The sequence below is a fragment of the Furipterus horrens genome, unplaced genomic scaffold (assembly GCF_987537825.1).
Source record: "Furipterus horrens unplaced genomic scaffold, mFurHor1.1.pri manual_scaffold_21, whole genome shotgun sequence".
NCBI lineage: Eukaryota > Metazoa > Chordata > Mammalia > Chiroptera > Furipteridae > Furipterus > Furipterus horrens.
In genome coordinates this window covers 96481-120981 of record NW_028327191.1, presented here as the reverse complement: position 1 = coordinate 120981, position 24501 = coordinate 96481, and the positions used below count along the sequence as shown (strand labels likewise).

At 54.6% G+C, this 24501-nt stretch overlaps 1 protein-coding gene across 1 annotated transcript; it reads left to right on the top strand.

The window, feature by feature from the left end:
• Positions 1-6862: 6862 nt before the first annotated feature.
• TMEM121 (transmembrane protein 121) lies at positions 6863-9913 on the top strand. Its single transcript, XM_090265525.1, has 2 exons — positions 6863-6940; positions 8802-9913. The coding sequence occupies exon 2, from the start codon at positions 8957-8959 to the stop codon at positions 9911-9913; it is 957 nt and encodes a 318-aa protein (XP_090121651.1). The 5' UTR covers positions 6863-6940; positions 8802-8956.
• The last annotated feature ends 14588 nt before the right edge of the window (positions 9914-24501 follow it).

Below are 24501 nucleotides of genomic sequence, written 5' to 3'. Positions count from 1 at the left end.
CAGGGAAAGGTCTTGCAGGTGTGATTATGTCAAGGCTCCTGAGATAAGGAGATCATCCTGGATTAAGCCAGTGGGCCTTAGATTCAGTAACACTGTCAGAGAAGTGAGAAGAGACAGACCCAGAAGAGAAAGGATGTGTAGACCCCAGGTGTCCCAGGACAGGAAGGACCCTCCGGAGAGGGTGTGACCTGGCAGCATTTGATGGATTCTGGCCTCCAGAACTGTGAGAGAATAAATTCCCATTGTTGTAAGTCCCTGGTGTGGTCCTTTGTCACACTAGTCTGGCCCCTCCCCCAAGACCGTTGCCGCTCCCAGTGACCTTGACCACAGGCACTGGGCCTCTGCTCTCTGACCTTGTCTGTGCAGCCCATGTCAGCACTGCCGCACATGTTCTTGGAGCTCAAGGTAGCTCTCCCTCTTTCTAGTCTCTTTTTCAACTTCTCTGTGGACTTGGTGTCCCCTCCACCCCACCCCTCAATACATGGCTTTTATTGCAGCTTTAAAATATCACACATAAGTCTGAGGAATCATCCAGCATCTTGCTGTTTCTGCAGCTGGATCTTATTCATGGGCCAGCTGAAACTGTTCTTTTTTCAGAAACATAGATACCATCCAAACATTTTCTGATACCTTTGTTTCTAACTGTTGTGGCTAGCTGAATCAAAGCAGCTGAATTGGATACAAGTTCAGTGTCATTTCCTTCAAGAATTAACTCATCACTCTGGCTGGTGTGGCTCTGGATTGAGCACCAGCCTGCAAACCAATCCCGATCAGGGCACAGGCCTGGGTTGTGGGCCAGGTCCCCAGTTGAGGGCGTGTGAGAGGCAACCACACATGGATGTTTCTCTCCTTCTCTCTAAAAATAAATAAAATATATTTTTTTAAAGAATTAAGTCATCTTTCTGTTCTTGAGATACTGAACAAGCAATACTTGATATCATCCAAACCCTGAAGATGCATTTTTCACCCCCCAAATTTCTGATTTCAGCAAGAGAAGGATTCTCCTGGATATTGGCATCGATGGGGAGGTGAGCCCACACAGACTTCAGCTTGGACATAGGCCCAGTGTGACATCCTGGACCCTGGTCTGTGCAGGATAGAGACATTGCCAACAGTGGCCAGTCCCTTCCTATTTTCCCACCTTCTGTCACCCTGGAGCCTCTTCTTTTCTCCAAGGAGACTGTGCCCTACACCGACGCAGAAAGGAAGTCCCTCCGCAAGGCACCTCTGGGGCCTTCACAGCAACTGTGCATCCCGTCACAGTGACGCTGCCATTTTCTGGGATGTTGCCAGTCTGACTGCTGAGATTGTCTTCGTCCTCACAGCAGATGCAGCAAAGAGAGACTCTGTGTACTGGTTTTGAACGTCTTGTAGCAACAGAATGCATCTGCCTTCTGACTGATGCTCCTAACTCAACTGGAATTACCAGAATCACTAATGCATTTGGACTTAAATCTACCATCTCACTCTGAACCACGGGTGCCCATAACCTCCAACGGTTGTTGACTCAGCCATTTATTCTTTCATTTTTTATTTTTATTTTTTTAAGTATATTTTATTGATTATGCTGTTACAGTTGTCCCAATGTTTTCCCCCTTCGATCCCCTCTGCCCAGTATCCCCCTTCCCCCAGCAATCCCACCCCTCTTAGTTCATGTCCATGGGTCATGTATATTAAGTTTTTGCCTTCACCCTTTCCCATATTATTCTTAACTTCCCCCTGTCTATTTTGTACCAACCAATGTTTCTTAATCCCTGCACCTTTTCCCCATTTCTCCCCTCCCCCCTCCCAGCTGATAACCCTCCAATTGATCCCCACACCTATGATTCTGTTCCCACTCTGGTTGTTTGCTTCGTTTGTTTTTGTTTTTATTTTTTAGATTCAGTTATTGATAGTTGTGAGTTTGTTGTCATTTTAGTGTTCATAGTTTTGATTTTATTTTTCTTAAATTAGTCCCTGTAACATTTCGTATAATAATGGCTTGGTGATAATGAACTCCTTTAGCTTTGCCTTGTCTGGGAAGCACTTCTCTGCCCTTCCATTCTAAATGAGAGCTTCGCTGGATAGAGTAATCTTAGCTGTAGGTCCTTGCTTTTCATCACTTTGAATACTTCTTGCTAGTCCCTTCTTGCCTGCAAAGTTTCTTTTGAGAAATCAGCTGATAGTCTTATAGGCACCCCTTTGTAGGCAACTCTCTGCTTTTCTCTTGCTGCTTTTAAGATTCTCTCTTTGTCTTGAACCTTCGGCATTTTCATTATGATATGTCTCGGTGTGGTCCCCTCTGGGTCTAGCTTGTTTGGGACTCTCTGTGCTTCCTGGACCTGCATGTCTGTTTCCTTCACAAAATTTGGGAAGTTTTCCTTCATTATTTTTTCACATTAGCTTTCAATTTCTTGTTCTTCCTCTTCTTCTGGCAGCCCTATGATTTGGATATTGGCACGTTTAAAGTTGTCCCAAAAGTTTCTAAGCCTTTCCTCATTTTTTTCAATTCTTGTTTCCTCATTCTGCACTGGTTGACTGTTTATTTCTTCCTTAAGTTCCAAATCATTGATGTGAACCCTGGTTTCTTACCCTTCACCATTGGTTTTGTGTGGATTTTCCTTCATTTCACTTAGCACAGCCTTCACTTCTTCCCTTATGCGTTTGCCATACTTAAGCATATCTGTCAAGCCTTTGAGCATCTTTACCACCAGTGTTTTGAATTCTGCATCTGTTAGGTTGTCTATCTCCTCATTGCTTAGTTCTCCCATTGGAACCTTGATCTATTCCCTTTTGGGGCCATACTTCTGTCTCCTCATCTTGACAGGCTCCTGTGTTTGTTTGCCTCTGTGTCTTAGGTAGAGCTGTCACACCTGTTATGTTGTAAGGGGTGGAGCCTTAGGGATTCATCAGTACAGGGCGACCTGTTTCACCACGTTGTGGTGCTCTGTGTGTGGGGGAGGGGTCTGAGAGGGAACAATGCCACTTGCTCAGCACTCAGCCCTTTTCCAGGCACTTCTCCCACTTCCTGTATGGGACTGGCACCTCTCTAGCTGTTACCCTGGCCGTCATTCCCAGAGTGGGTGGGTGGATCTGCGGACATTCTAGGACTATGGGGGCCCTTTAAACAAGCGGAGTCTGCTGAGAGACCGGCAGTTTCTGCCTCCGCCCCAACCCCCACTGGTCTGCACAGTCAGAAGCAATGAGGCTTGATTTTCCCTGGTGCTGGGACCGTGAGCTGCGTGGTCTGGTCTGGAACTGGAATCGCTCCCCAGGTGTCCCTCTTGACTTTTTAAAATGTGTGACTGTGCTTTCCGCCAGCCTGCTGCTGCCACCACTGCTGCCGACACCACACCGCGTCCTCTCCGCCCCAGCTCTGCCCCCTCCTGCTGTCTGGATGAGTATTTCTTGTTTATATCTTTGTTTGTTGGACTTCCATGCAGCTTGGTTTTCTGGAACTTCTGGTTGTCTCTAGTTTTGAGGTAGTTGTGTTCCTTCTTAGTTGTCTAGGTCTCTATCTTGGCTGGATCAACTCAGCCATTTAAATAGGCGTGTGGAGGTTGCTCACCAGGGAAACTGGAATTTTCCTGACGCTGACCATCTCCTCACATGCTTACTTGCCAGCCAGCCATCCTCTTTAGTGAAGTGTCTGTTCACAGAGTTTTGATGAATATATTCTGTGTTTTGTCCTTTTTCCAGTGTGTGATTTACAAACACAGTCTCCCAGTCTGTAACTGGCCTTTTCACGCTCCCACAGATCAGGCTCTCACCATGCTGCCTCCAGTTCACAATCTATGTCTATGGGTTGTGCTTCTGGTTTCACATCTAAACATTTTTTTTCTTTTAAGCTCAGCCACAGATCATGAAGATGTTCTTTCATATTTTCTTCTACAAGTTTAATAGTTTTTAAAAATATTTTTATTTTTTTAGAGAGAGGAGAAAGGAGGAAGAAAGACAGGGAGAGAAACACTGATGTGAGAGAGAAACATAGATCAGCTGCCTCTCCCAGGCCCCCAACTGGGGACCTGGCCCGCAACCCAGGCTTGTGCTCTGACCAGGAATCAAACCGGCGACATTTTAGTCCAGAGGCCAGCACTCAATCCACTGAGCCACACCAGCCAGGGCAAAGTTTTATAGCTCTATGTTTAGATCTATGATCCATTTTGCGTTAATCTTTGTAAAAGAGGTAAAGTTTAGGTTAGAGTTTTTGTTTGTTTTTTTTTGCACGTAGATGGTTAATTGGTGAAAATACTATTGCCTGTCTGTTGAATCATCTGTACAGCTTAGTTAAAATGAATTGGCTGCACTCAGCAAACGAGGAACAGAAGGGAAGTTCCTGCACCTGTTGAAAGGACTCTGCTAGAACTCAACAGCTCACGTCATGTTCGGAGTGAAAGGTGGAAGCATTCCCCCAAGACCAGGGGCAAGGCAGGCACCCACTCTCCCACTCCCCATTGACACTGTGCTGGAGGTTCCAGGCAGGGCGATCAGGCAGAGATAAAACGCATCCAGGAAGAAATAAACTATTTCTAGTTGCAGATGACATAATCTTGTGTAGAGAAAATTGTGAGGAATCCACAAAATTATTAAGACTAATAAGTGGGTTCATTCAATATGCAAAACTCCAGTGCATTTCTGTATGCTAGCAATCCAAAAATGAAGTTAGGAAAACAATTACAATCATAACAGCATCAAAAAGAATAAAAAGCTGAGGCATAAACTTAACAAAAGTAGGACAAGACTTGTGATCTGAAATCTCCAAAACATTGTCTAAAAATTAACAAACACCTAGACAAATGGAGAGACATCCTATTTCATCACCAAAGGGATTCAATGCAGTCCCTCTCAAAATCCCTGATAGCTTTTTATTTTAAAAATATTTTATGTATTTATTTTTAGAGAAGGGGGAAGCAAGAGAGAATGAGAGAGAGAGCAGCATTGATGTGTGGTTGCCTCTCACACGCCCTCAACTGGGGACCTGGCCCGCAACCCAGGCCTGTACCCTGATCAGGAATCGAACCAGTTACCCTTTGGTTCACAGGCCAGTGCTCAATGCACTGAGCCACACCAGCTGGGGCCTAGATAGCTGTTTTGGAACTGACAAACTTATTTTCTACAAAAATTTATGTAGAAATGCAAGGGATCCAGAATAGCTAAAACAATCTTAAAACAGAAGAACACAGTTGCAGGGTGCACATGTCCTGATGTGAAAATTTACTGCAAGGCTACAGATTGTGTGGCAAGGGCAGGGGAGCAGCTGCACACACCAGCGGAACAGAACTGATCATCTAGAAACAACCTGCACATTATGGTCAACTGATTTTTAAAATGAAGTTTATTGGGGTGATATCGGTCAATAGGATCATACAGGTTTCAAGCATACAATTCTACAATAAGTAATCTGTATATTGCCCTGTGAGCCCACCACCCAAAGACAAATCATCTTCTGTCACCACGTATTTGGCCCCCTTTACCCTTTACGACCCCCTCCTCCTTCCCTCTGGTAACCAGCACATTGTTGTCTGTCCATGAGTTTCAGTTTTCTATCCCACATGTGAGGGAAATCATATGGTTCTTAGCTTTTCCTGATTTATCTCACTTAGCATGATATTCTCAGGGTCCATCTGCATTGCCACAAATGGCAGAATTTCATCTTTCCTCATGGCTGAGTGTATTGCATGTGTGTATGGACCACAGCTTCTTTAACTGGCCGCCTATCGAGGACACGTGCGCTGTCTCTGTGTCTTGGCCACCATCAATTGGTTTTTGACAAGAGTGCCAAGACAACTCAATGGGAAAGAGTAATATTTTCAACAGATTGTGCTGGGATGGGTGGATATGCAGAGGAATGGAACCAGGCCCCGTATGAGTGTCCTAGTGCTGCTGTGACCAATGACCACAAACCAGGCGGCTTATGATAGCAGAGATGTGTTCTCTCTCAGTTCTGGAGTCTGGAAGGCTGAGTTCAAGGTGTGGGCAGGGTGAGCTCCTTGTGGGGCCCTGAAGGAGAACATGTCCCAGCTCCTGGGTGGTCCGCGGGCCTTGGTGTTCTTGGATTGCGGCTGCAGCTCTGGTCTCTGCTTCTGTCCCCCAGTAGCCGCCTTTCCTCTCCTGTGTCTGTGCCTTCAAATCTCTCCTTATAAGGACATTGCTCATTGTACTCAGAAGTTATCAATTTAGCTCGATGAAATCTGCAGACTCTACAGTTGACCCTTGAACAACCTGGATCCATTTATGCTTGGATTAAAAAAATTATTCGTTTAAGTGGACCCATGCAGTTAAAACCTGAACTGTTCAAGGGTCAACTGTATTTCCAAATAAGGTCCCATGCCAGGTACTGGGGGCAGGACTTCAGCATGTCTTTCTGGGGGGCCAAAATTTAACCCATAACAGATCCCTTCCTTGCAACATACATCAGATTGAACTCAAAACGGATCATACACCTAAACGTATAACCTAACCGGGTGCTTCTTGTTCTGTTCCCACGGGTCGCATGGAGGTCCCATGGGCCACCTGCAGAGAGCTGGCGGTCAGCCTGGCCCCCACGTCAGGGTCAGTTCCGGGGGCAGAAACGGGGTCCCGCAGGCCTACTGTCGTGGACCAGGGGGGTCACCTGGTGGGCGGCCTGGGTGGGGGCTGCTGCAGAATTTCAGGGCGTGAGCAGGACTGAAGCGCCGGGGCAGGTTCTCGGGCTGCGGTTGAGGAGGGGCGGAGAGGTTTCCTGGGCCTGCGCTTGGACCCTGGAGGTGTCCGGCTCCCCAGTGCCAGCCACACCGTTGCTGCTGCGCAGCGCTGTTGCCGTGGCAACTGGCGCCAGACCCCATCCCCGCAGGCGGCTGGGCGCGGGGCGGGGCCTCGGGCGGGGGTAGGGGGCGCAGCGGAGCGGACCTGCCGAGGAGCGCGGCCTCAGCCCGGTGGAGGCTCGGCGGGCCCGCGGGGCGCGGCATCCTGCCGGCGGCGGGTAGGCACAAGCCGGGCGGTAGCGTCTGTGAAGCTGGGCAGGGGCCAGGCTTGGGCACCCCCACTGATGGACGCAGAGGCGGTGGGATGCGGGCGGCGCGCAGGGGTGAGGCCTGGACGGAGGAGCAGAGGCGCAGCTTGCGGGGAGCGGCCTAGCCCCCTGTCCACCCTGTGTCCCGTGGGGGCTGGCGGCGGCCCCTTCTCGTGGGCATGGAGGATGGTTCTGAGTGGGGATGGCAGGTGGTAAGGGGCCCGAGGCCGCAGAGTCTGAGAGTTCCTGGCGGAGGGCGTGCGCGGTCCATGGCGGCACGGGAGAGCCTGGGAGGTAGGGCCCGAACGAACGGCTGGGAAGGGCTGGTCAGGTCCTGCTCTGTTTCAGGGGTAGGGGCCGGGGCTCGTTCCGTGCGCTCTCGTGGGGATGGGGGTCTGCGCCCGGTTTGAGAGCTGGCAGCGGAAGCCAGAACGCCGCGGAGTGGATGCGGGGAAGGGGTTAGCTGTGCGGAGGCTCTCTGGCTACTTGGCCTGGCCGAGCTGGGGGAAAGAAATTCCCGGGCCGCCGCTGCAGCCAGAGGCAGTCCGGGAGCGTGGGTGCGGGGGCCCTTGGGACAAACGTGTCCACCCAGTGGTGGTGAGAACAGGGTGGCTGTATGGGTGGGGAGCAGGAACTCCTGTACTACGGAGGCGCAGCCTTGACTCCAGGTGTCTGAGCTCAGAGCGGTCGGAGTTCTGTGTGTGGCTGCCGGGACCCCTGGGTGGGAGCCTCCTTAACGGTCAATGGGGGCTGCGTTGTCATCAGGAGCAGGCCAAGCCCTTGCTCCACAGTCACGGGTGACATTAAATTTTATGTCCCTGTCTAGACAGGCCAGTGAACAGAACCCTGGGGCCAGGGGTGCTGTGGCGGGGAGAAAAGAGGTAAGAGGCCTGGTTGGAAGTGGCCCTGCAGGTGACTTCTGGGTGGCTGAGGGTGTGCGGGCCTCCATCATCCCTGTTGTGACCCTGCCCAGGTGTGGGACCCTCAGCCGGGTGTGTCTCTCCAACCAGCACAGCCACGACAACCGGCGCCAGGGCTGTGAGAGAGCTTGGGGCTGCGCAACCCAAAGGGGGTCCAAGTCGGCATAGCAAGGGTGGCTTCCAGAGCCCTGCATGGAGGTGCAGGGGCCACCTCTTCCCAGGGAGCAGGCAGTGTGGCCTGCTGGCCGGGTCCGGGGGCGTGCAGCAGGCAGGGGATGTGGCCAGGGTGCCAGCTTCGGGAGGCTATGGGAGCGCTGGTGGGAGCAGGGCTGAGGGTGGTCCACGTGCCTGTGGAGGGTGGACCCGCGGGGAGACCGAGGCGGCTGGGGCAGGGAGTAATGGAGAGGCTTGTGGGATGGAATCCTCAGGACTTGGACGACTCAGTTCTGGATCAGAAAACTCGGGTCTCGGGAGCAGGCCGGGCCTGGGCCTGGACATCGGCCGGCCTCCCGCACTCCCCCAGGGCGCAGAGCTGAAGGCACTGGCCCACGTCCCTGCCCGGCGCGGCGCTGGCAGCGAGAGAGGAAGCCCCAATTCCAAAGGGAACGGCCTCGGGCGTGGGGCACAGGCCGCCAGAGCGGGAGGGACGGCGGCGTGAGCCCTGCAGGGACGAACCAGCGGGGCCCCGGGGATGCGCGCGGAGAAGCCACTTCCGTCCGTTTCTTTCCCGGCGGCAGCAGCAATATCTCGGGTCTCGGGTCTCGGGTCTCGGGTCTCAGGTGGGGCCGCAGCGCCCCCTGGAGGCCCCGCTGCCGGATCCGATCCTGGGCGCGCTGGCGCCTGCGTGCCACTGAGCGCTCTGACGAGCTGCCCCCACTGCACCCTGACTCGGTCTTTTCTGGTTTCCCCAGGTTCTGAGCTCTCGTGCCAGGAGGAGTGGCGCCCTCGGGGTGACTGGACGGGCCCCACTGCGCCATGTCCGCGGGCTGAGCGCTGCGGCTGCCGGGCTTCGTCCCGCATTGCGTGGGGGCCACGCGCCCCCAGGCCACGGTCCCGGCAGCCCACCATGGTGTTGCCGCCCCCGGACCGGCGCCATGTGTGCCTGACCACGCTGGTGATCATGGGCAGTATGGCGGTCATGGACGCCTACCTGGTGGAACAGAACCAGGGCCCGCGAAAGATTGGTGTGTGCATCGTGGTGCTGGTGGGCGACGTGTGCTTCCTGCTGGTGCTGCGCTACGTGGCCGTGTGGGTGGGCGCAGAGGTGCGAACGGCCAAGCGCGGCTACGCCATGATCCTCTGGTTCCTCTACGTCTTCGTGCTGGAGATCAAGCTTTACTTCATCTTCCAGAACTACAAGGCTGCGCGGCGGGGCGCGGCCGACCCGGTTGCGCGCAAGGCGCTGACGCTGCTGCTGTCGGTGTGCGTGCCCGGCCTCTTCCTGCTGCTCGTGGCTCTTGACCGCATGGAGTACGTGCGCACCTTCCGCAAGCGCGAGGACCTGCGCGGCCGCCTCTTCTGGGTGGCGCTGGACCTGCTGGACCTGCTGGACATGCAGGCCAACCTGTGGGAGCCGCCGCGCACCGGGCTGCCGCTGTGGGCCGAGGGCCTCACCTTCTTCTACTGCTACATGCTGCTGCTGGTGCTGCCGTGCGTGGCGCTCAGCGAGGTCAGCATGCAGGGCGAGCACATCGCGCCGCAGAAGATGATGCTCTACCCGGTACTCAGCCTCGCCACTGTCAACGTGGTGGCTGTGCTGGCGCGCGCCGCCAACATGGCGCTCTTCCGGGACAGCCGCGTCTCGGCCATCTTCGTCGGCAAGAACGTGGTGGCGCTGGCCACCAAGGCCTGCACCTTCCTCGAGTACCGCCGGCAGGTGCGCGACTTCCCGCCGCCCACGCTCGCTCTGGAGCTGCAGCCGCCGCCCTCGCAGCGCAACTCGATGCCGCCGCCCCAATCGCTGCACGGCCCGCCAGGCCGCCCCCGTGGGCCCTCGCCCACACGCGATGCCTTGGACACGTGACAGGGACACCCGTGGGCGCAGACGTTGGCTGGTGGGGCGTGCAGTTTGCATGGGACGGGGTGGGGGCGGGCTCCCCAGGGGCCAGGGGCCGTGAGTGCCAGGCCTGCAGCTGCTTCTTCATCTCAGGGACCCCCTTGGACCACTGACCTCAGCCCTGCTCCCCAGCGTGCCTCAGAGCAAGGCGGCGTGTGCCAGTGGAAGGGCCCTCCCCTGCCTGCTGGGGCCTTGCAGGGAAGGAAGGGCGGAGGGGAGTGAGGTCTGGTCTTTTGGGGTCCCTTGTGGGGGCCTTTGGCTCAGATTTTGGGGCCAAACAGGCCTCTGTCATTTTAAAGACTCGTGTTTACAGTTTTGTACCCAAAGTCTCACCTGCTGTTTGCTGAATCCTGGGGAAGGGGGCTGGGAGGAGGGTGTGTGTGGGAGTGACTCTGGAGGGACTGGGGCTCCCCACCTCGGGGGGGTCTCAGAAGCTCCTGGGTGGGGGACCATGGCCACTGTCCCAGAGAGCCCTCTGTCCAATCTCACTGTCCCCACCCCCAGAGGTCCCATGCCCCTGACTATGCACTTCTGGAATACCTTACCCCCCCCCCCCCAACTCCAGGGTACATGGGCCCATGTCCCTGCCCCTGCACCTCAGGTCCAGAAGCGTCCCCAAGCCCCTACTTCTGCTCCAGTGCAGGGGCCTCCCTCAGCCCACAACAGCGGGAGCCAGAGGGGCCCCAGCGTTGGTGGCCAGAGGGCCCTTGCAGCCTTAGGCCAGGAACATGGAGCCTGCAGCAGCCCTCGTCCAGGCAGCGTGGTGCCCTGGTGGCTCGGAGAGGCCGGGGCACTGTAGTCCATCTGCAGGTTTCTTACCAGGCCTCCCTCAGAAACCCAGGGCCTGGGGCGGGGGGTGTGGGGGCCTCCCATAGCATCTGGGAAGGATGTGGTCATGGCTGTCTGCGGATACCTTGCATGGTGACTGGGAGGTGGTTACAAATCTCGTCAGGTGGCATGGAGCATTGCGAAGCCCGATGGCACTTCCCGATGGTCTGCCCTAGGTCCCTGACACCTGAGGGTCTATACCAACCACTCTCAGAAGGGTGGGAACTGGGGCGCGGAGGGGTCCTCTGGGAGCCCTTTTCCTTCAGCAGAGGTTCAGAGCTTGGCTGAAACGTCACAGGGGGGCCATGGACAGTGGCTGTGTCACCCCATACACCCCCTTTTCTTTCACCCCTCCAACCCCAAGCTCACTGCCTGGGGATCTGGCACCTGAGAGTCACCTGCTCTCCAACCAGCTGGCTTCCAGGATAACATTCTTCAGGTGTGCATGAATGATACCAAGCCTACAACCGCCCCCCCCCCCCGGCCCGGATCTTGGACACCCCCAACCAGCAGCTCTGTGGGCAGCGGGAAGCCCAGGTGGGGAGCAAGAGGACCATCCTCCTTGGTGTGCAGAGCCTAGGAGTCAGCCACATTGGCAAGCAGATGGAAGAGGGCCGGCAGCCGTGGGAGGGGCGGTGGGGGTCGGTGGGAGCCCCCTGGGTTTGGGGACTGTGAGAGGCTGCACCAAGGCCAGGCCAGCAGAGCAGGGTATGGCTTCTGTCCTGGGGCCTGGGAAGGCCAGAGGCTGAGGCCTGCAGGGCCAGATCCCAGAACGGGTGTCCGGGCCTGAGCTGGCCCCCTCCTCCCTGAGGCCAGAGCTGGCCCCTCCAGTCCCTGCCAGGTCACTCCAGGCATGTTCCTGGGGAGTCCTGCGGAAGCAGATCGGGCGTGTGACGGCCGGCCGGGAGAGTGGGTCCGGGAGGGTCTGACCTGCTGTGGTCTCCTGACTGACTGTTCTTAGTTCCCACCTGGCTGATGCTTCCCCTTGGAGCCTCTTCCTGGAGAAGCCCTGCTGTCCTGGGTCAGGTGGCAGTGATGGGGACATAGCTGTGGGGTCAACTCTGCCTGAGGCTCCATGTCACCCTGTGAAGTGGCAGCTGGCGTCCGCAAGCGTGGCTTCCTCCCAGGGCGGAAAAGGCCAGGGCTCACGGATCCCTGGGAACACCTGTCCAGCTGGCTGACCCTCTGAACTGGTCACCACCCCCTGGCCTCCCAGGCCTCTCACGCTCTGGCCGTTGGCCCCACTCTGTCCTGACGGGGTTTAATACTGACCCATGTGCCCTCCGACTGTGTCTCTGTGGCTCCAGCGAGGCACCCGCGTGTCCGTGACCTGGAGCTCTGGCCCTGCAGAGCTGGGGATTGTCGGTCATGGCCCAAGGCGTCCTCCCTCTGGGTCTGCCTTGGGAACAGGGTGGGTAGCAGCCACGTTCCAGCCCACGCTTCCCTGCTTCTCGAGGTGACCCATGATGGCCACGCACCAGAGAGGCTGGCCAGGGGCCCATATATCCTTCATTACCTCACTGATCAGTTCACAGGCCCTGACCGCATGTCGGCTGCCTGCCCACGCTGCCCTGACACTGAGCCCAGGCAGCGGCCATCTGTCCCTGTCTGCACGGGATGTGACCTCGTGGGGCTGCCCAGACCAAGTGGAGCACCAGCAGGGAGGATCTGGGAGGCCCACAGGTGGTGGGAGCCCATGTTGATGCTGAGGCCACCGGAGCGGGGGGTCAGCCCTGGGTGTGTTGGGCCTGAATCAAGCACGGTGGGCGCTGGGCTGGTGGGTGGGTGTGGGCAGGGACTTGGGCTTGGGTTTGGGCTCCAAGAGCAGGGGACCTCTGCTTATCCTGTTTTAAGTGGGCGATGGTGTGACTGCATCAGAGCTGGAGGGGTCCACTGTGGGGACACTGGGCAGCCTGGAAAGAACGGCCAAGGAAGTTGGAGAGAGTGGCGAGCAGCAGGGAGATGGGGCTGTGGGACTTGGGGACCCCTGGGTGTGGAGGTAAGGTCAGGGAGGAGGTGAGGGGGCACCCAGGCCTGAACCACCAGGGGAACATGACTAACGCGGAGGACTGCATGAAGGCGGAGGTCACAGCAGTTTTGGGCTTTGGGATGTTGGTGCCCATCTTAGGAGGGGACCTGCGAGAGGAGGGGCCCTGAGAGAGCAGTGGAAGGACAAGCCCCTGCAGACTCAGTGAGACGGGGACAGGACTAGCAAGAGCCGGAAGTGTTGTGGGGGTTGGGGTGGGAGCGGTGGGCGGAGATGCCCATCAGCCAACCAGAAAGCCACCGGCCACTTGACAGAACGGCCCGTGGACTGTGGGGTGGATGCCCCTTTGAGTGAGCTCCTGAGGGAGTGGGTGGGAAAGTGGGAATGGTGCAGCCAGTCCCTCGGGAGGTTTGGCTGGGAGGGTGGCGTGGGTGCCCTTGCTGCCCCTCCTTCCAGGCAAGGTCAGATGCCGCCTCCTCACAGACCTTGGCAGACAAGAGAAGGCTGAGAACAAAGCCTAGACATAGTGGCCATCTGGACAGCCATCTATGCCAGCACCCCAGAGGAGGGTGCGCCCTTCTCCCCAGTTGCTGGTCCTGGCTGGAGAGACAGACCCACTTCTAGGTGTGTGGGTAGCTGGCCCCACCTGGAGGATGTTGGGTGCCTGGAGATCCCCGTTGGCTCTCTCTCCAGTGGTCACCTGGGAGTCAGGCAGCACCAGCCCTGTTCTGAGAGTCCCAGCCTGCCAGCCTGCCAGCCTGCAAGAGGGCTCTGGTTTTGCTTGCCCCCTGGTGGGAATCACACTGTGCCTCAAGGGCAGTTCCCACCCTGTAAGCTGGGGACTGTGGGGATTAATTGACCTGCCCCTGTGATGGGCTGAGGACAGTCCCCGAGAGCAGAGAGGGCAGGTAAGCATTTGCTGGTGTTAGAATTCTCGCTTTAATGCTGTTTCAGGAGAGAGTGCTAATAAATGCCTGTGTTCGATCCCTTATGTTTTACTGGCAGTTTCCCAAACCAACTTTCAACTTTTTACTAAATTGAGATGCAATATTGCAGGTGACATGAATACCCTGTGTAACGCTGTACACGGCAACATGTGCATCGGCCGGACACAGGCAGGGAAACCAGGCCCCTTCAGTAAATTTATCTCTGTGAGATTTCACTGAGGAAAGCTGTGCCTTGCCATTTGCATGGCCAAGAAAGGGAGCTCAGGGGGGGATGGAAGCCATAAGTTGGAGAAATTTGGCAAGGACAGAAATGAGTATTACTCATTCTTTTTAAATTAATTAATTATTTAAATTTTTAAAGTATATTTTGATTATGTTGTTACAGTAGTTCCAGTTTTTTCACCTTTATGCCCCTCTGCCCTGTACGCCCCTCCCCTCCAGCAAACCCCTTCCTTAGTTCATGTCCATGGGTCGTGTGTGTAAGTTCCTTGGCTTCACCCTTTCCTATATTATTCTTAACGTCCCCCTGTCTGTTTTGTACCAACCGATTATGCTTCTCAGTCCCTGCACCATTTCCCCATTTCTCCCCCTCCCCCTCCCAGCTGATAACCCTCCAGATGACCCCCATACCTGTGATTCTGTTCCTATTCTAGTTTGCTTAGTTGGATTTTGTTTTTATTTTTTAGATTCAGTTGTTGATAGTTGTGTTTGTTGTCATTTTAATATTCATAATTTTGATCTTCTTCTTAAGTAAGTCCCTTTGACATTTCATATAATAATAGCTTAGTGATGATGAGCTCCTTTAGCTTTACCTTGTCTGGGAAGCACTTTATCTGCCCTTCCATTCCAAATGGTGGCTTTGCTGGATAGAGTGATCTTGGTTGTAGGTCCTTGCTTTTCATCACCTTGAATACTCCTTGCCAGTCCCTTCTTGCCTGCAAAGTTTCTTTTGAGAAATCAGCTGATAGTCTTATAGGCACTCCTTTGTATGTAACTCTCTGCTTTTCTCTTGCTGCTTTTAAGAGTCTCTCTTTATCTTTAAGCTTTGGCATTTTCATTATGACGTGTCTTGGAGTGGTCCCCTCTGGGTCTAGCTTGTTTGGGATTCTCTGTGCTTCCTGGACCTGCATGTCCATTTCCCTAGCCAAATTTGGGGAGTTTTTCTTCATCATTTTCTCAGATAAGTTTTCAATTTCTTGCTCTTCCTCTTCTCCTTCTGGCACCCCTGTGATTCAGTTGTTGGTACATTTAAAGTTTTTCCAGAAGTTCTTAAGCCTCTCCTCATTTTTTCCAATTTTTGTTTCGTCATTCTGTACTGGTTGACTGTTTTTTTCTTCCTTATGTTCCAAATCATTGATTTGAACCTGTTTCCTTCCCTTCACCATTGTTTTTTTTTTTGTGTGTGTGGATTTTCCTTTGTTTCACTTAGCATAGCCTTCACTTCTTCCCTTATGCGTTTGCCATACTCAAGCATATCTGTCAAGCCTGTGAGCATCTTTATCACCAGTGTTTTGAACTCTGCATCTGTTAGGTTGGCTATCTTCTCATCTGTGAGGTTGACTATCTCCTTGTCACTTTGTTCTCCCACTGGAACCTTGATTTGTTCCCCCTTTTGAGCCATGCTTCTCTGTCTCCTCATTCTGATAGGCTCCTGTGTTTGTTTGCCTCTGTGTCTTAGGTAGAGCTATTGCACCTGTTACGTTGTGAGGGGTGGAGCCTTAGGGATTCATCAGTACAGGGCGACCTGTTTCACTACATTGTCGTGCTGTGTTGGGGAGGGGTCTGAGAGGGAACAATGCCACTTGCTCAGCACTCAGCCCTTTTCCAGGCACCTCTCCCACTTTGTATGGGACCGGCACCTCTCTAGCTGTTGCCCTGGCTGTCTTTCCCAGAGTGGGTGGGTCTATGGATGTTCTAGGACTGTAGGGACCTTTAAACAAGTGGACTCTGCTGAGAGACCCACAGTTTCTTCCTCTGCCCCAACCCCCACTAATTTGCACAGTCAGAAGCAATGAGGCTTTCTTTTCCCCGGCACTGGGACCATGAGCTGCTTTGTGAGCACTCCCAGGTGTCCCTCTCTACTCTTTAAAATGCATGACTGTGCTTTCTGTGGGCCTGCGGCTAGTGCTGCTGCTGCAGCCACCACACTGGGTCCTCTCTGCCCCAGCTCCACCCTTCCTACCTGTCTGGATGAGTATTTTTTGTTTATATTTTTGTTGAACTTCCATGCAGCTCAATTTTCTGAAACTTCTGGTTGTCTCTGGTTTTGAGGTAGTTGTGTTCCTTCTTAGTTGTGGAGGGATATGCAGCGTGTTTGTCTAGGCCTCCATCCTGGCTGGAAGTTCCCCACTATTGTTCTTGTTTGTGGGTCATGCATGTAAGTTCTTAGGCCACACGCTGAGATATGAGTGTCTCTGTGAGGCCCTGGTTGCCACCAGACCCTTTCAGGTGAGGACCTCATGCCAGGGCCACCACGCGTGGCATCTGTGGACGTGGTTGCTCCCAGAAGAACTCTAGTTCCAGTGACATCTAATGTAACACAACCCACAGCACCCACACAAAGTGTCTTTCTCTGTCACTCAGTCCCAGCTGTCCCAAGTTGCCACACATGCCCCTCACACGAGTGCTCAGGATGGTGCACCCCAGATGGGCACTTCCACAGAGCCTCGCAGGCTCCAATGAGGACAGAGGGTGGCCTCTGCATCACAACCCAGCCCTCAGGCCCACCTCACCCTCCACACCTGCCCCGTGGTGTGAATACAGCTTTGTAGTCTGACCCAACTTTCAACCCAAACCTGCAACGGCTGTGAGATTCCTCTGTTTGTCCAGGAGACTGTGTGTGCTTGCTCTTCTGGCTCATTTAGACCTACGTCTGGACTTTGAACTATGTTAGAATCAGTCTTCAGTTTAAATATGTGTAAAATGCAGTTAACAAATGCCCTTGCCTCATCCTGTAGCAAATGGGAGCAATAGGCAAGATGAGGCATGTGAGGGCCTTAAAATAGGAATTGTATCAAAGTGAGCATATTACCAAGTCTGGATTCTCTCTCCCTCCCTGTCTCTCTCTTAGGAATCTAATAATAATGCGGAGTAGGCACAGCCCTTAAGCCAGGAAAAGGTGGTCTTTGCTGACACGTTGTGGGCATTTTGGAAACGATACCTCATGATACCTCTTACGCCATATAGTGAGCAGCCGTGAATAACAAGCACCTCAGTGCATGTCATCATATAAACTCACTGCTGCCGTTTAGTGCGCATCTTGGAAATAACACGAGTTTTCCCTGGAGCTGACAAGATAGTTTCTCTACCGCCACCCCACGTGCAACTAGTAAATAACAAGTGATGCCCCGTCAAAGTAAAGATGTGTTCTCTGTTAACATCCAGGATGCATCTCGCAATGACCTCGGTGGAGCTCAGTAGGAAACGCTCCGCTCTGCTGTCATCTTGTGGACAAACTGGGAACAACATCTGTATGGAGGGAACCGGAAAACACCCTTTCTGTGCGGCCATCTCGTGTGCGGCAAGTGAAGAACACCTGAGTGTGTGTCATCGCAAAGCGGTTCTCTGCTGGAATCTAGGGGCATCTCGTAAGTAACACCGGAGCGGAGCTCAGGAGCACGAGCTCAGGAGCACGAGCTCTCGTCTGCTGCCATCTAGTGTTCACCTAGGGAATAACGCCCGAGTGCAGGCCACCAAGAACGGCACGTCTATGTTACCACCTGGTGGGCCTGCGGTCACCCCCGAGGCTTGTGGGGTTCCACCCCCCTGGGATTTGCACCTCAGCCCTGGTCCCACATCACACACTTGCATCAAGGTGCTGGGCTGGGATGAGGGCAGACCTGACCCAGCAGCATCTTGACCCTGCAGTCACCCCAATTCCCACACTGCAGGACATCTGTGCCCCACATCGGGAAGCAGGTGCCATGCCCAGGTCTCTGTCCTTCTCAGGCTGCCCAACCCTTGGACACATGTCTCACCCCCCAGGCACCCAGCTGAGATGCACGGGATGGACGGTGGCTTCCACTCCCAAGAGCCAGGGCCTGAGGTGCCCCACGGGTGAGGGCCCTGGCCCCCCCCCTGAGCTCCCCCCAGGGTCTGGAGGTCCAGGGAGGGTCCACCAGGCAGCGACTTTGGGCCTCAGTCCGAATGGCTGGAGCTTCACCCACCCGGCCCTTGACTCTGAGCTTCACCTCCCTCCTGTTCACTCCCCCTCCCTCCTCGGACCCGGGAACTTCCTGGGGTGCAGGTGGCATGAGGCTCTTCATTTCTGCTCCTTTCTGTTTAGTTTTGAAAGTCGCCTGGTCTCACCACCACACCACCATAGACTAACTAAGCCAGACAAGCTGCTTTATTTTTCTTTTTGGGGCCGCCCCTGAAACCACTATTCAGTAAACACACGGGTGTTACTCCGTGTCAGACCCTGCATGTGGCCACCGTCCCCAGCCACGGGAGGTTCTCGTCCCTAATCCCCTTCTCGCACGTCAGCAGCGCTCAGCCTCGTCACTGCACCCGTGACCTAGGAATCTGCGTTTCCTCAGTGACTCCTGACAGCAGCATCCTTTCATGGGCTTATTAGCCATTTGAATACCTTTCTTTTTGCAATGTCCTCAGTCTAGGGAAGTGTTCTTTGTAGTCTTCAAAACCGTGTGTGCTCTGCAATTTGGGGTGAAATGTTCTGTCAATGGTAGTCGGTCCAGTGGGTTGATAGTGCTGTTTGTCTCCTAAATCCGTCTTATTGTTGGCTAGTCTGTCCCCCCTTCCCTCTGCACACAAGAATGATACCGTTAAAGGATTTCCTGAAATGTGCTTCTGACCCCATTGCATCTAAATCATGGGCCCTGCCCACTCGTGTGTGACAAATGGACTTTATTGGGCACGGAGCATGTTCCAGAGACTGTGCCAGTCTCAGTGTCCAGATCCGGTCGGCACACGCTGGCCCCAAAAAACCTCACTGGAGCACCGGTGAGCATCCCAGTTAAGAATAACCTGCAGCGCTCTATTGGACAGAGCCAAGGGCCCCTCCTGGGGAAGGCCCCTGCTCCCTGGCACCCCTGGGAGCCCTTGGAATGAAGGGATCCTGACGTCAACACCCATTGGCTTCCTGGCACCAGACGCTGCTCTCAGTTAGACCCGGCGACAGCTCCGTGAGGTGGGCTCCGTTGTTACCATCATTTTACAGAAGAGGAGGTACACACAGACCTACCCAGCAGCCTATGGCTACACAGCAGGGGTGGCAGAGCCAGACTCAGTCTCTGGAAGTCTGGCCATGTCTGCTGCCCTAGATGTTGCTTCTGCTCCTTCAGAGCCAAGAAGTCAGGGTGGGGCTGGACCCTGGTCTTCGTTTCACTGGGCAGGTCACCTCTCAGCCTTGTTCTCCTCACCTGCAAAGTCAGGTTCATGGTCTAGGGGATGGGAGGTAGCAGCCGTGATCCCTTGTGAAATCACGTTTGTGAGCTTGACTTACAACTTCTAAGTTCTTAGACACATCGTGTCAGACCTGACAGCGTTAGGGTCAGAGCTGCCCAGCCCTGTCCTCTGGAAATGCAGCCCTGGGATTGGTACGGCCTGTCCCCTCTGCTGGAGCCCCCCACCACGTGTCTGCCTGGCCAACCCCAGTTCTCCCCTCTGGTCTCAGCCAGGAGTCCTGACGCTCCCTGGGCAGATGGGGCAAACAGGGGCCTGTGCACATCCTGCCCTCCCAGCACCAGCTGGTCAGTGTGGCTGGGACAGTGCGGGCCTGGATGGCTGTGGGAGCCGGGGGGCTCTGACCTCGGCAGCACCCCCAGAATCCCTGGATCCTGGCGCTGGGAAGGCTCAGTGACCATGTGCAACCCGGCCATTCATTTACCCTCTTAGTCCCGCAGCTGAAGACACTCTGGCCTCTCCAACTGCATTGCCCACGAGTCACGTGGGTCCCCGTTGAGGACAGGTGTTGATGCTGCGGGGCTGGGGTGGGGCTGGGGCCTGTGCTGCTGGGTCAGGACCACACTCTAAGAAGCGGGGCTTGAGAGCTCACCAGCTCCCAAGGACAAGCTCCATAGATGTGTTGCCCGTAGCCAGCACTTCAGGCACAAACTGATGACGCAGCTCTGACGCCAGACGGCAGCTGCCCCGAGGGTCGTGGGGGCGGTTCCTGAGCAAAGCCTGCACTGGGGAGAGCAGCTCGGAAACTTGGGGACATGCGAGGGGACTGGGAATCCGGGATGCAGCTCTGTCTCTGGAGCACCCAGGCCTGCGTCTGCTCTCAGGTTCCAGGCCCGGCACAGGTGAGGTGCAGCCAGAGGACACTGGGCGATGAGGCACCTTCTTCTGGGCCTCTGCCCTCGTGGGGACTGTCTGCTGTGAGAATGGGAGGCGACACCTCCTGAGAAATGGGGGCGCCACACAGAGCACCTTGCACCTGCGTCCCCTGGGCCGAAGCCTTTGGTGCTCCCAGCAGCCCTTGGACGTGGGCACCAGGCCTCCTCTTACTGTCTCACCGGACGGTGGGGGACCTGAGGCCCCCACAGAGGAAGTGCCCAGGTCACACAGTGTCATAAGGCCCTGGGCAGTCCGGCTCCACAGCCCAACCTTAACCATCAGCCTGCCCAGTGTGAGGCCAGGTGAGGACACTGAGCAGTGGGACCCTCCCGTCCCTCCCCCCACTGCCCGAGGCTCCTCTGCAGTCACAGCCATTCGAGGGCTGAAAGTTGCTCTTAGTTGCTTATGTTTACCTTGCAGACAAAAAAATTGAGTCTTTCAACCCTGGCTGCTGTGGCTCAGTGGATTGAGCATTGGCTTGCGAGCCAAGTATCGCTGGCTCGATTCCCAGTCAGGGCACATTACTAGGTTGCACGTCAGGTCCCCAGTTGGGGGCGCAAGTGAAAGGCAACCACACAGTGATGTTTCTCTCCCTCTCTTTCTCCATTCCCATCTCTAAAAATTAAAAAAAAAAAAAAAAAAATGAGTCTTTCACACAGGAAACATAGGAAACCACTAAAAAGACGAAAGAAAAATAGATTTATTTGTATAAATGAACCTGTTCTCGGAAATAGAATCGAGGGCGCCGCAGGTCCGGCCTCCCCCCACGGAGCCCTGTGCCCGTTCCAGTCCCGGGCCTTTCTCCCTCCACAGCGCATGAAAACAACAACACGCTCGAGTTCCGCGCCCCGAAACTGAGCAGCAGCTGGGGTCGCACAGGTGAACTGAGGCCTAAAATGTGAACGTGCGGCGAACGCACCGCCGTCAGTGGGCCGAGGACAGCCACCCGCCTCGCTGTCACCGCTCCTTCCGGGAGCGCTGCTCAGTGCGGAGCAGCGCCTCTGTCGCGCCTTTCCTTAATAGGTGGTAAAGCTACAAGGGAGGTACCGAGATGTTTCTTAAAGACTCTTCCTCAAAGAGGTTCGGGGGGCTGCCGTTTGGTGTCACCGAGAGGCCTCGGGCCCCCAGGGCCCCCCTCCCAGCAGGGCTGGGCCTCACCTTGGTTCAGAAGCTCTCGCGTCATCAAAAGCCCCCCGCTGGTCCCTCTGGAAGGCACAGGGCCCCCTGTGGTCCTGGGTTCTGTGCTCAGCAGGCCCCTCCAGGGACCTGTGGGAACCGAGTGAGCTGGGGGTGGTGGGAGGCGCCCAACTTGAGCCTGTGGAATCAGGGACGAGGTTCTTCCGTCAGGTGTCCCACGGACCGGCCCCCTTCGGCCGGGGCCTGCCCTCCCGGAGCACGTTGGGAAAGAGCAGCATTCACCCTGTTTATTTGTATTTATTCCTTTTCGCTGGTCTACATGAGTCATCTTTTGTCAGACTGGAGCTTTCTGAGGGCAGAGGGCAGGGCTCACTGCTAAGTTCTGTGTCACTTTCGTGCATGTTTAGGAAAGTCGCCTCTGGCCAGACGCACTCCCAGCACACAGTGGGGAGCGCAGAAGGGCTCTCTGTGGGAGGACACAGACCTCCCTCCAGCACATGTCCAGAGCACATGGCCTGGAGCACTGCCCACGGGGCTCCAGCCCCTTGCCCCCCAGGGTGCTTGCATGCCCCCCCCGGCTGGCTTCACCAGGACCCACCATCTTCCACATGGTGGGGACCGGGCTCCATGTGGCATGTGGACCGTGACTCCAGTGCCCAGCAAGGTCCTCTTTGCTGTGAAAGACGCCCACGAAGCCCCGGATGTCCCCCCCGATCCCAGCGGGGGAAAGGCATCGCGGGGTGGGCTTTGGTTGTTCTTGACTTTCACGCCGAGACACGGCCTGCGGGGAGCAGCTGCTGTGCTCAGTGAGGGACAGTTGGGCAAGAACCCTGACCCGCCCCAGTCTTACACTAACCCTGCCCTTTCCTGAGGCCGGGGTGGCTGTGGGTGGGGGCTTCTGCCATGAGAGGCACCCGTACCTCTGGAAGCCCTTTCCAGAAGGTCTGTCAGTGACTGGGAGCCACGGCTCCCCCACTGTCCTGAGGAAAGTGGGGTGTGTGTGTGAAGGAAGAGGAGGAATTTTTACTGGAAATTCCAGCTCAGAGAGCCTCCCAACGAGCCATGGGCTTGCGTGAGGTCCTTCCATCGGTTTGTGGTATCTCGCATCAGGCAGGATGCCACACTGAGGCCCGGTCTCCCCTCAGCAGTGTCAGGACAGGAAAACCGAGTCACAAGCAAACAAACACCCCAAGAAACAAAGCCCCTGGCTTCTCCGTGCCCTGCTAGGCCATCCTGCCTTTCTTCCATGAGGTTCTTCGAGGCTCAAAAGAGGCTGCCTGACGGCTATGGAAGGGGGCCCTGCCTCTTTCCTCTGGGCACTTCCCACTTGCCACATTGAGTTCCCTGTGTCCCGCGCCCTCTCTGCCTCTGTGGAAGGGCCGTGACATCCTGGGGTCTTCTCCCAAGAATGTGGCAGCCTTGGGAACACTGCACTCCAGGCTCTTGCAGGGGACTAGACTTTCATTCCTTCAGGAGGGCTCCACCTTCGTGAACCAATGACCTCCCAGCAGCCCCATGTCCTGACACACCACGTGCGCGCTGGATTACACTCCTCGAGTGGTGTCTAGTCGAGGCCCTCAGTTCCAGCTACAGCAGGGGCCCGGCGGGCCTGCAGGCAGAGGGCTGGAGAGGGGCCTAGTCCCACTGGGAGTGTGAGAGCCTGCACCCACCAGGTCCAAACCCAGTCTTAGGCTTGCCGCTTGCAAGTATTAATCTATTTCTACCGTTTAACATTTACTTATTTTATCTCAGTGTGTCCAGTATATTGTGATAAACTGTGCTAGTGGACACGTCAGAATCAGTAGACCCTGAGGCTCCCGCTTCACGGATCCTCACTGGGGGTGCCCAGCTGGGGGAGATGAAGGCACTGGGTGGGGGCAGATCTCAGGGGAGCTGCCGAACAACTCTGCCTTGTTCCTTCCCTTTCCAGAGAGAGAAACCCCAGAAAAATGAGATGACAATGAGCATGAGGAAGAGGTGCCTGGATGGGTAATTTATGTTTCTGTTTTCCCCATTTTAGGGTCCACTTTACTAATGTGTATTTTCAATAGGAAATGCTCTGCTGTCATCTTGTTGGCAGAGTGGGAATAATATCTGGCTGGAGGGAACCAGAAAGTGCCCTTTTTGTGCTTTCATCAACTGTGCCACCAGTGAGTACCACCTGAGTGTGTCGTCATGAAAAGCAATTCTCCGAAGCCATCTGGTGTGCACCCTGTAAAGAACACCTGAGCGGAGCTCAGGGGGAAAAGCTCTTATCTTCTGCCATCTAGTGTTGAACTAGGGAATAACGGCTGCACGTCGGCCATGAATAGCACTTCTCTGCTGTCACCTGGCGTGCAAACCAGCAATCACTAGTGAAGGTCATCAAAGCCTCACTGCTCTGTTGCCATCTAGTGTGCAAGCGATGAATAACACCGAGTGTACTTGATCATAAAGTTTCTCTCAGCTGCCATCTAGTGTGAATTTCATTAATATCAAATGACTTTGCCACCAAGAAAACCGGTCTTCTTTGCTGCTTAATATTGTTCGCCTTGGGAATGAATCCTGAGTGCAGGTCATAAAGAAAAGCACTTTTCTGGTGCCACCTAGTGTGGATATTAGAAATAAAATAGTGAAGGTAACCAGGAAACACACGACTTTGCTGCCATTCGGTGTGCATCATGGCATCCAGACCCCTCAAGATAACAAAAAGTTACTCAGCCCTGATAGCTGACTGGCCCGTGCAGGTCTTGGGCACGTTCACTGTGCTCATCGTGGCCTGTGCCTTGACTGGAGTATTGGTGACAGTGCTCCCTGGCATCTCTGATCTACGGCTGGGTTTTGAAGCAAGAGGGTCTACAATAGGCCAAAGACTGGTCCTGTGGAATGGCTCAGTGAAAAACACTGACTACAAAGGAACATTAACCAACTGTCTCTTTAAATATGCAGAAAAGCAAACCAAAAACCATGGGGATGATACAGTCAGATGACCACTATGAAAGAAAAAAAGAGAAATTGACTAAAACTTCCACAAACGCAGCTTTTCCTGTGACTTTTCAAGCCACTAACTAACACTTAAAGAGAAGAGAATTAACTCAATTGGGACATCTTAGGTTTTCATTCTTTAGGTTAAGAACCAGATGTCCTTGTGGACATAAACTTTAATGAAAGTATATGAGCAGGTGATACAATACAGAGGCTGGTTGAACAGAAGTGACATCTGAAACCACGGCCTTATAAGATGGACCAAGAAGCTGAAAGAAGGGTTGTTGCATTTTTAATTTATTGATTTTTTGTGAGAAACATAAATGTTTATGCATTTATTGGTTGTTTCTTGTATGTGTCCTGACCAGAGATCAAATCTGCAACCTTGGCAT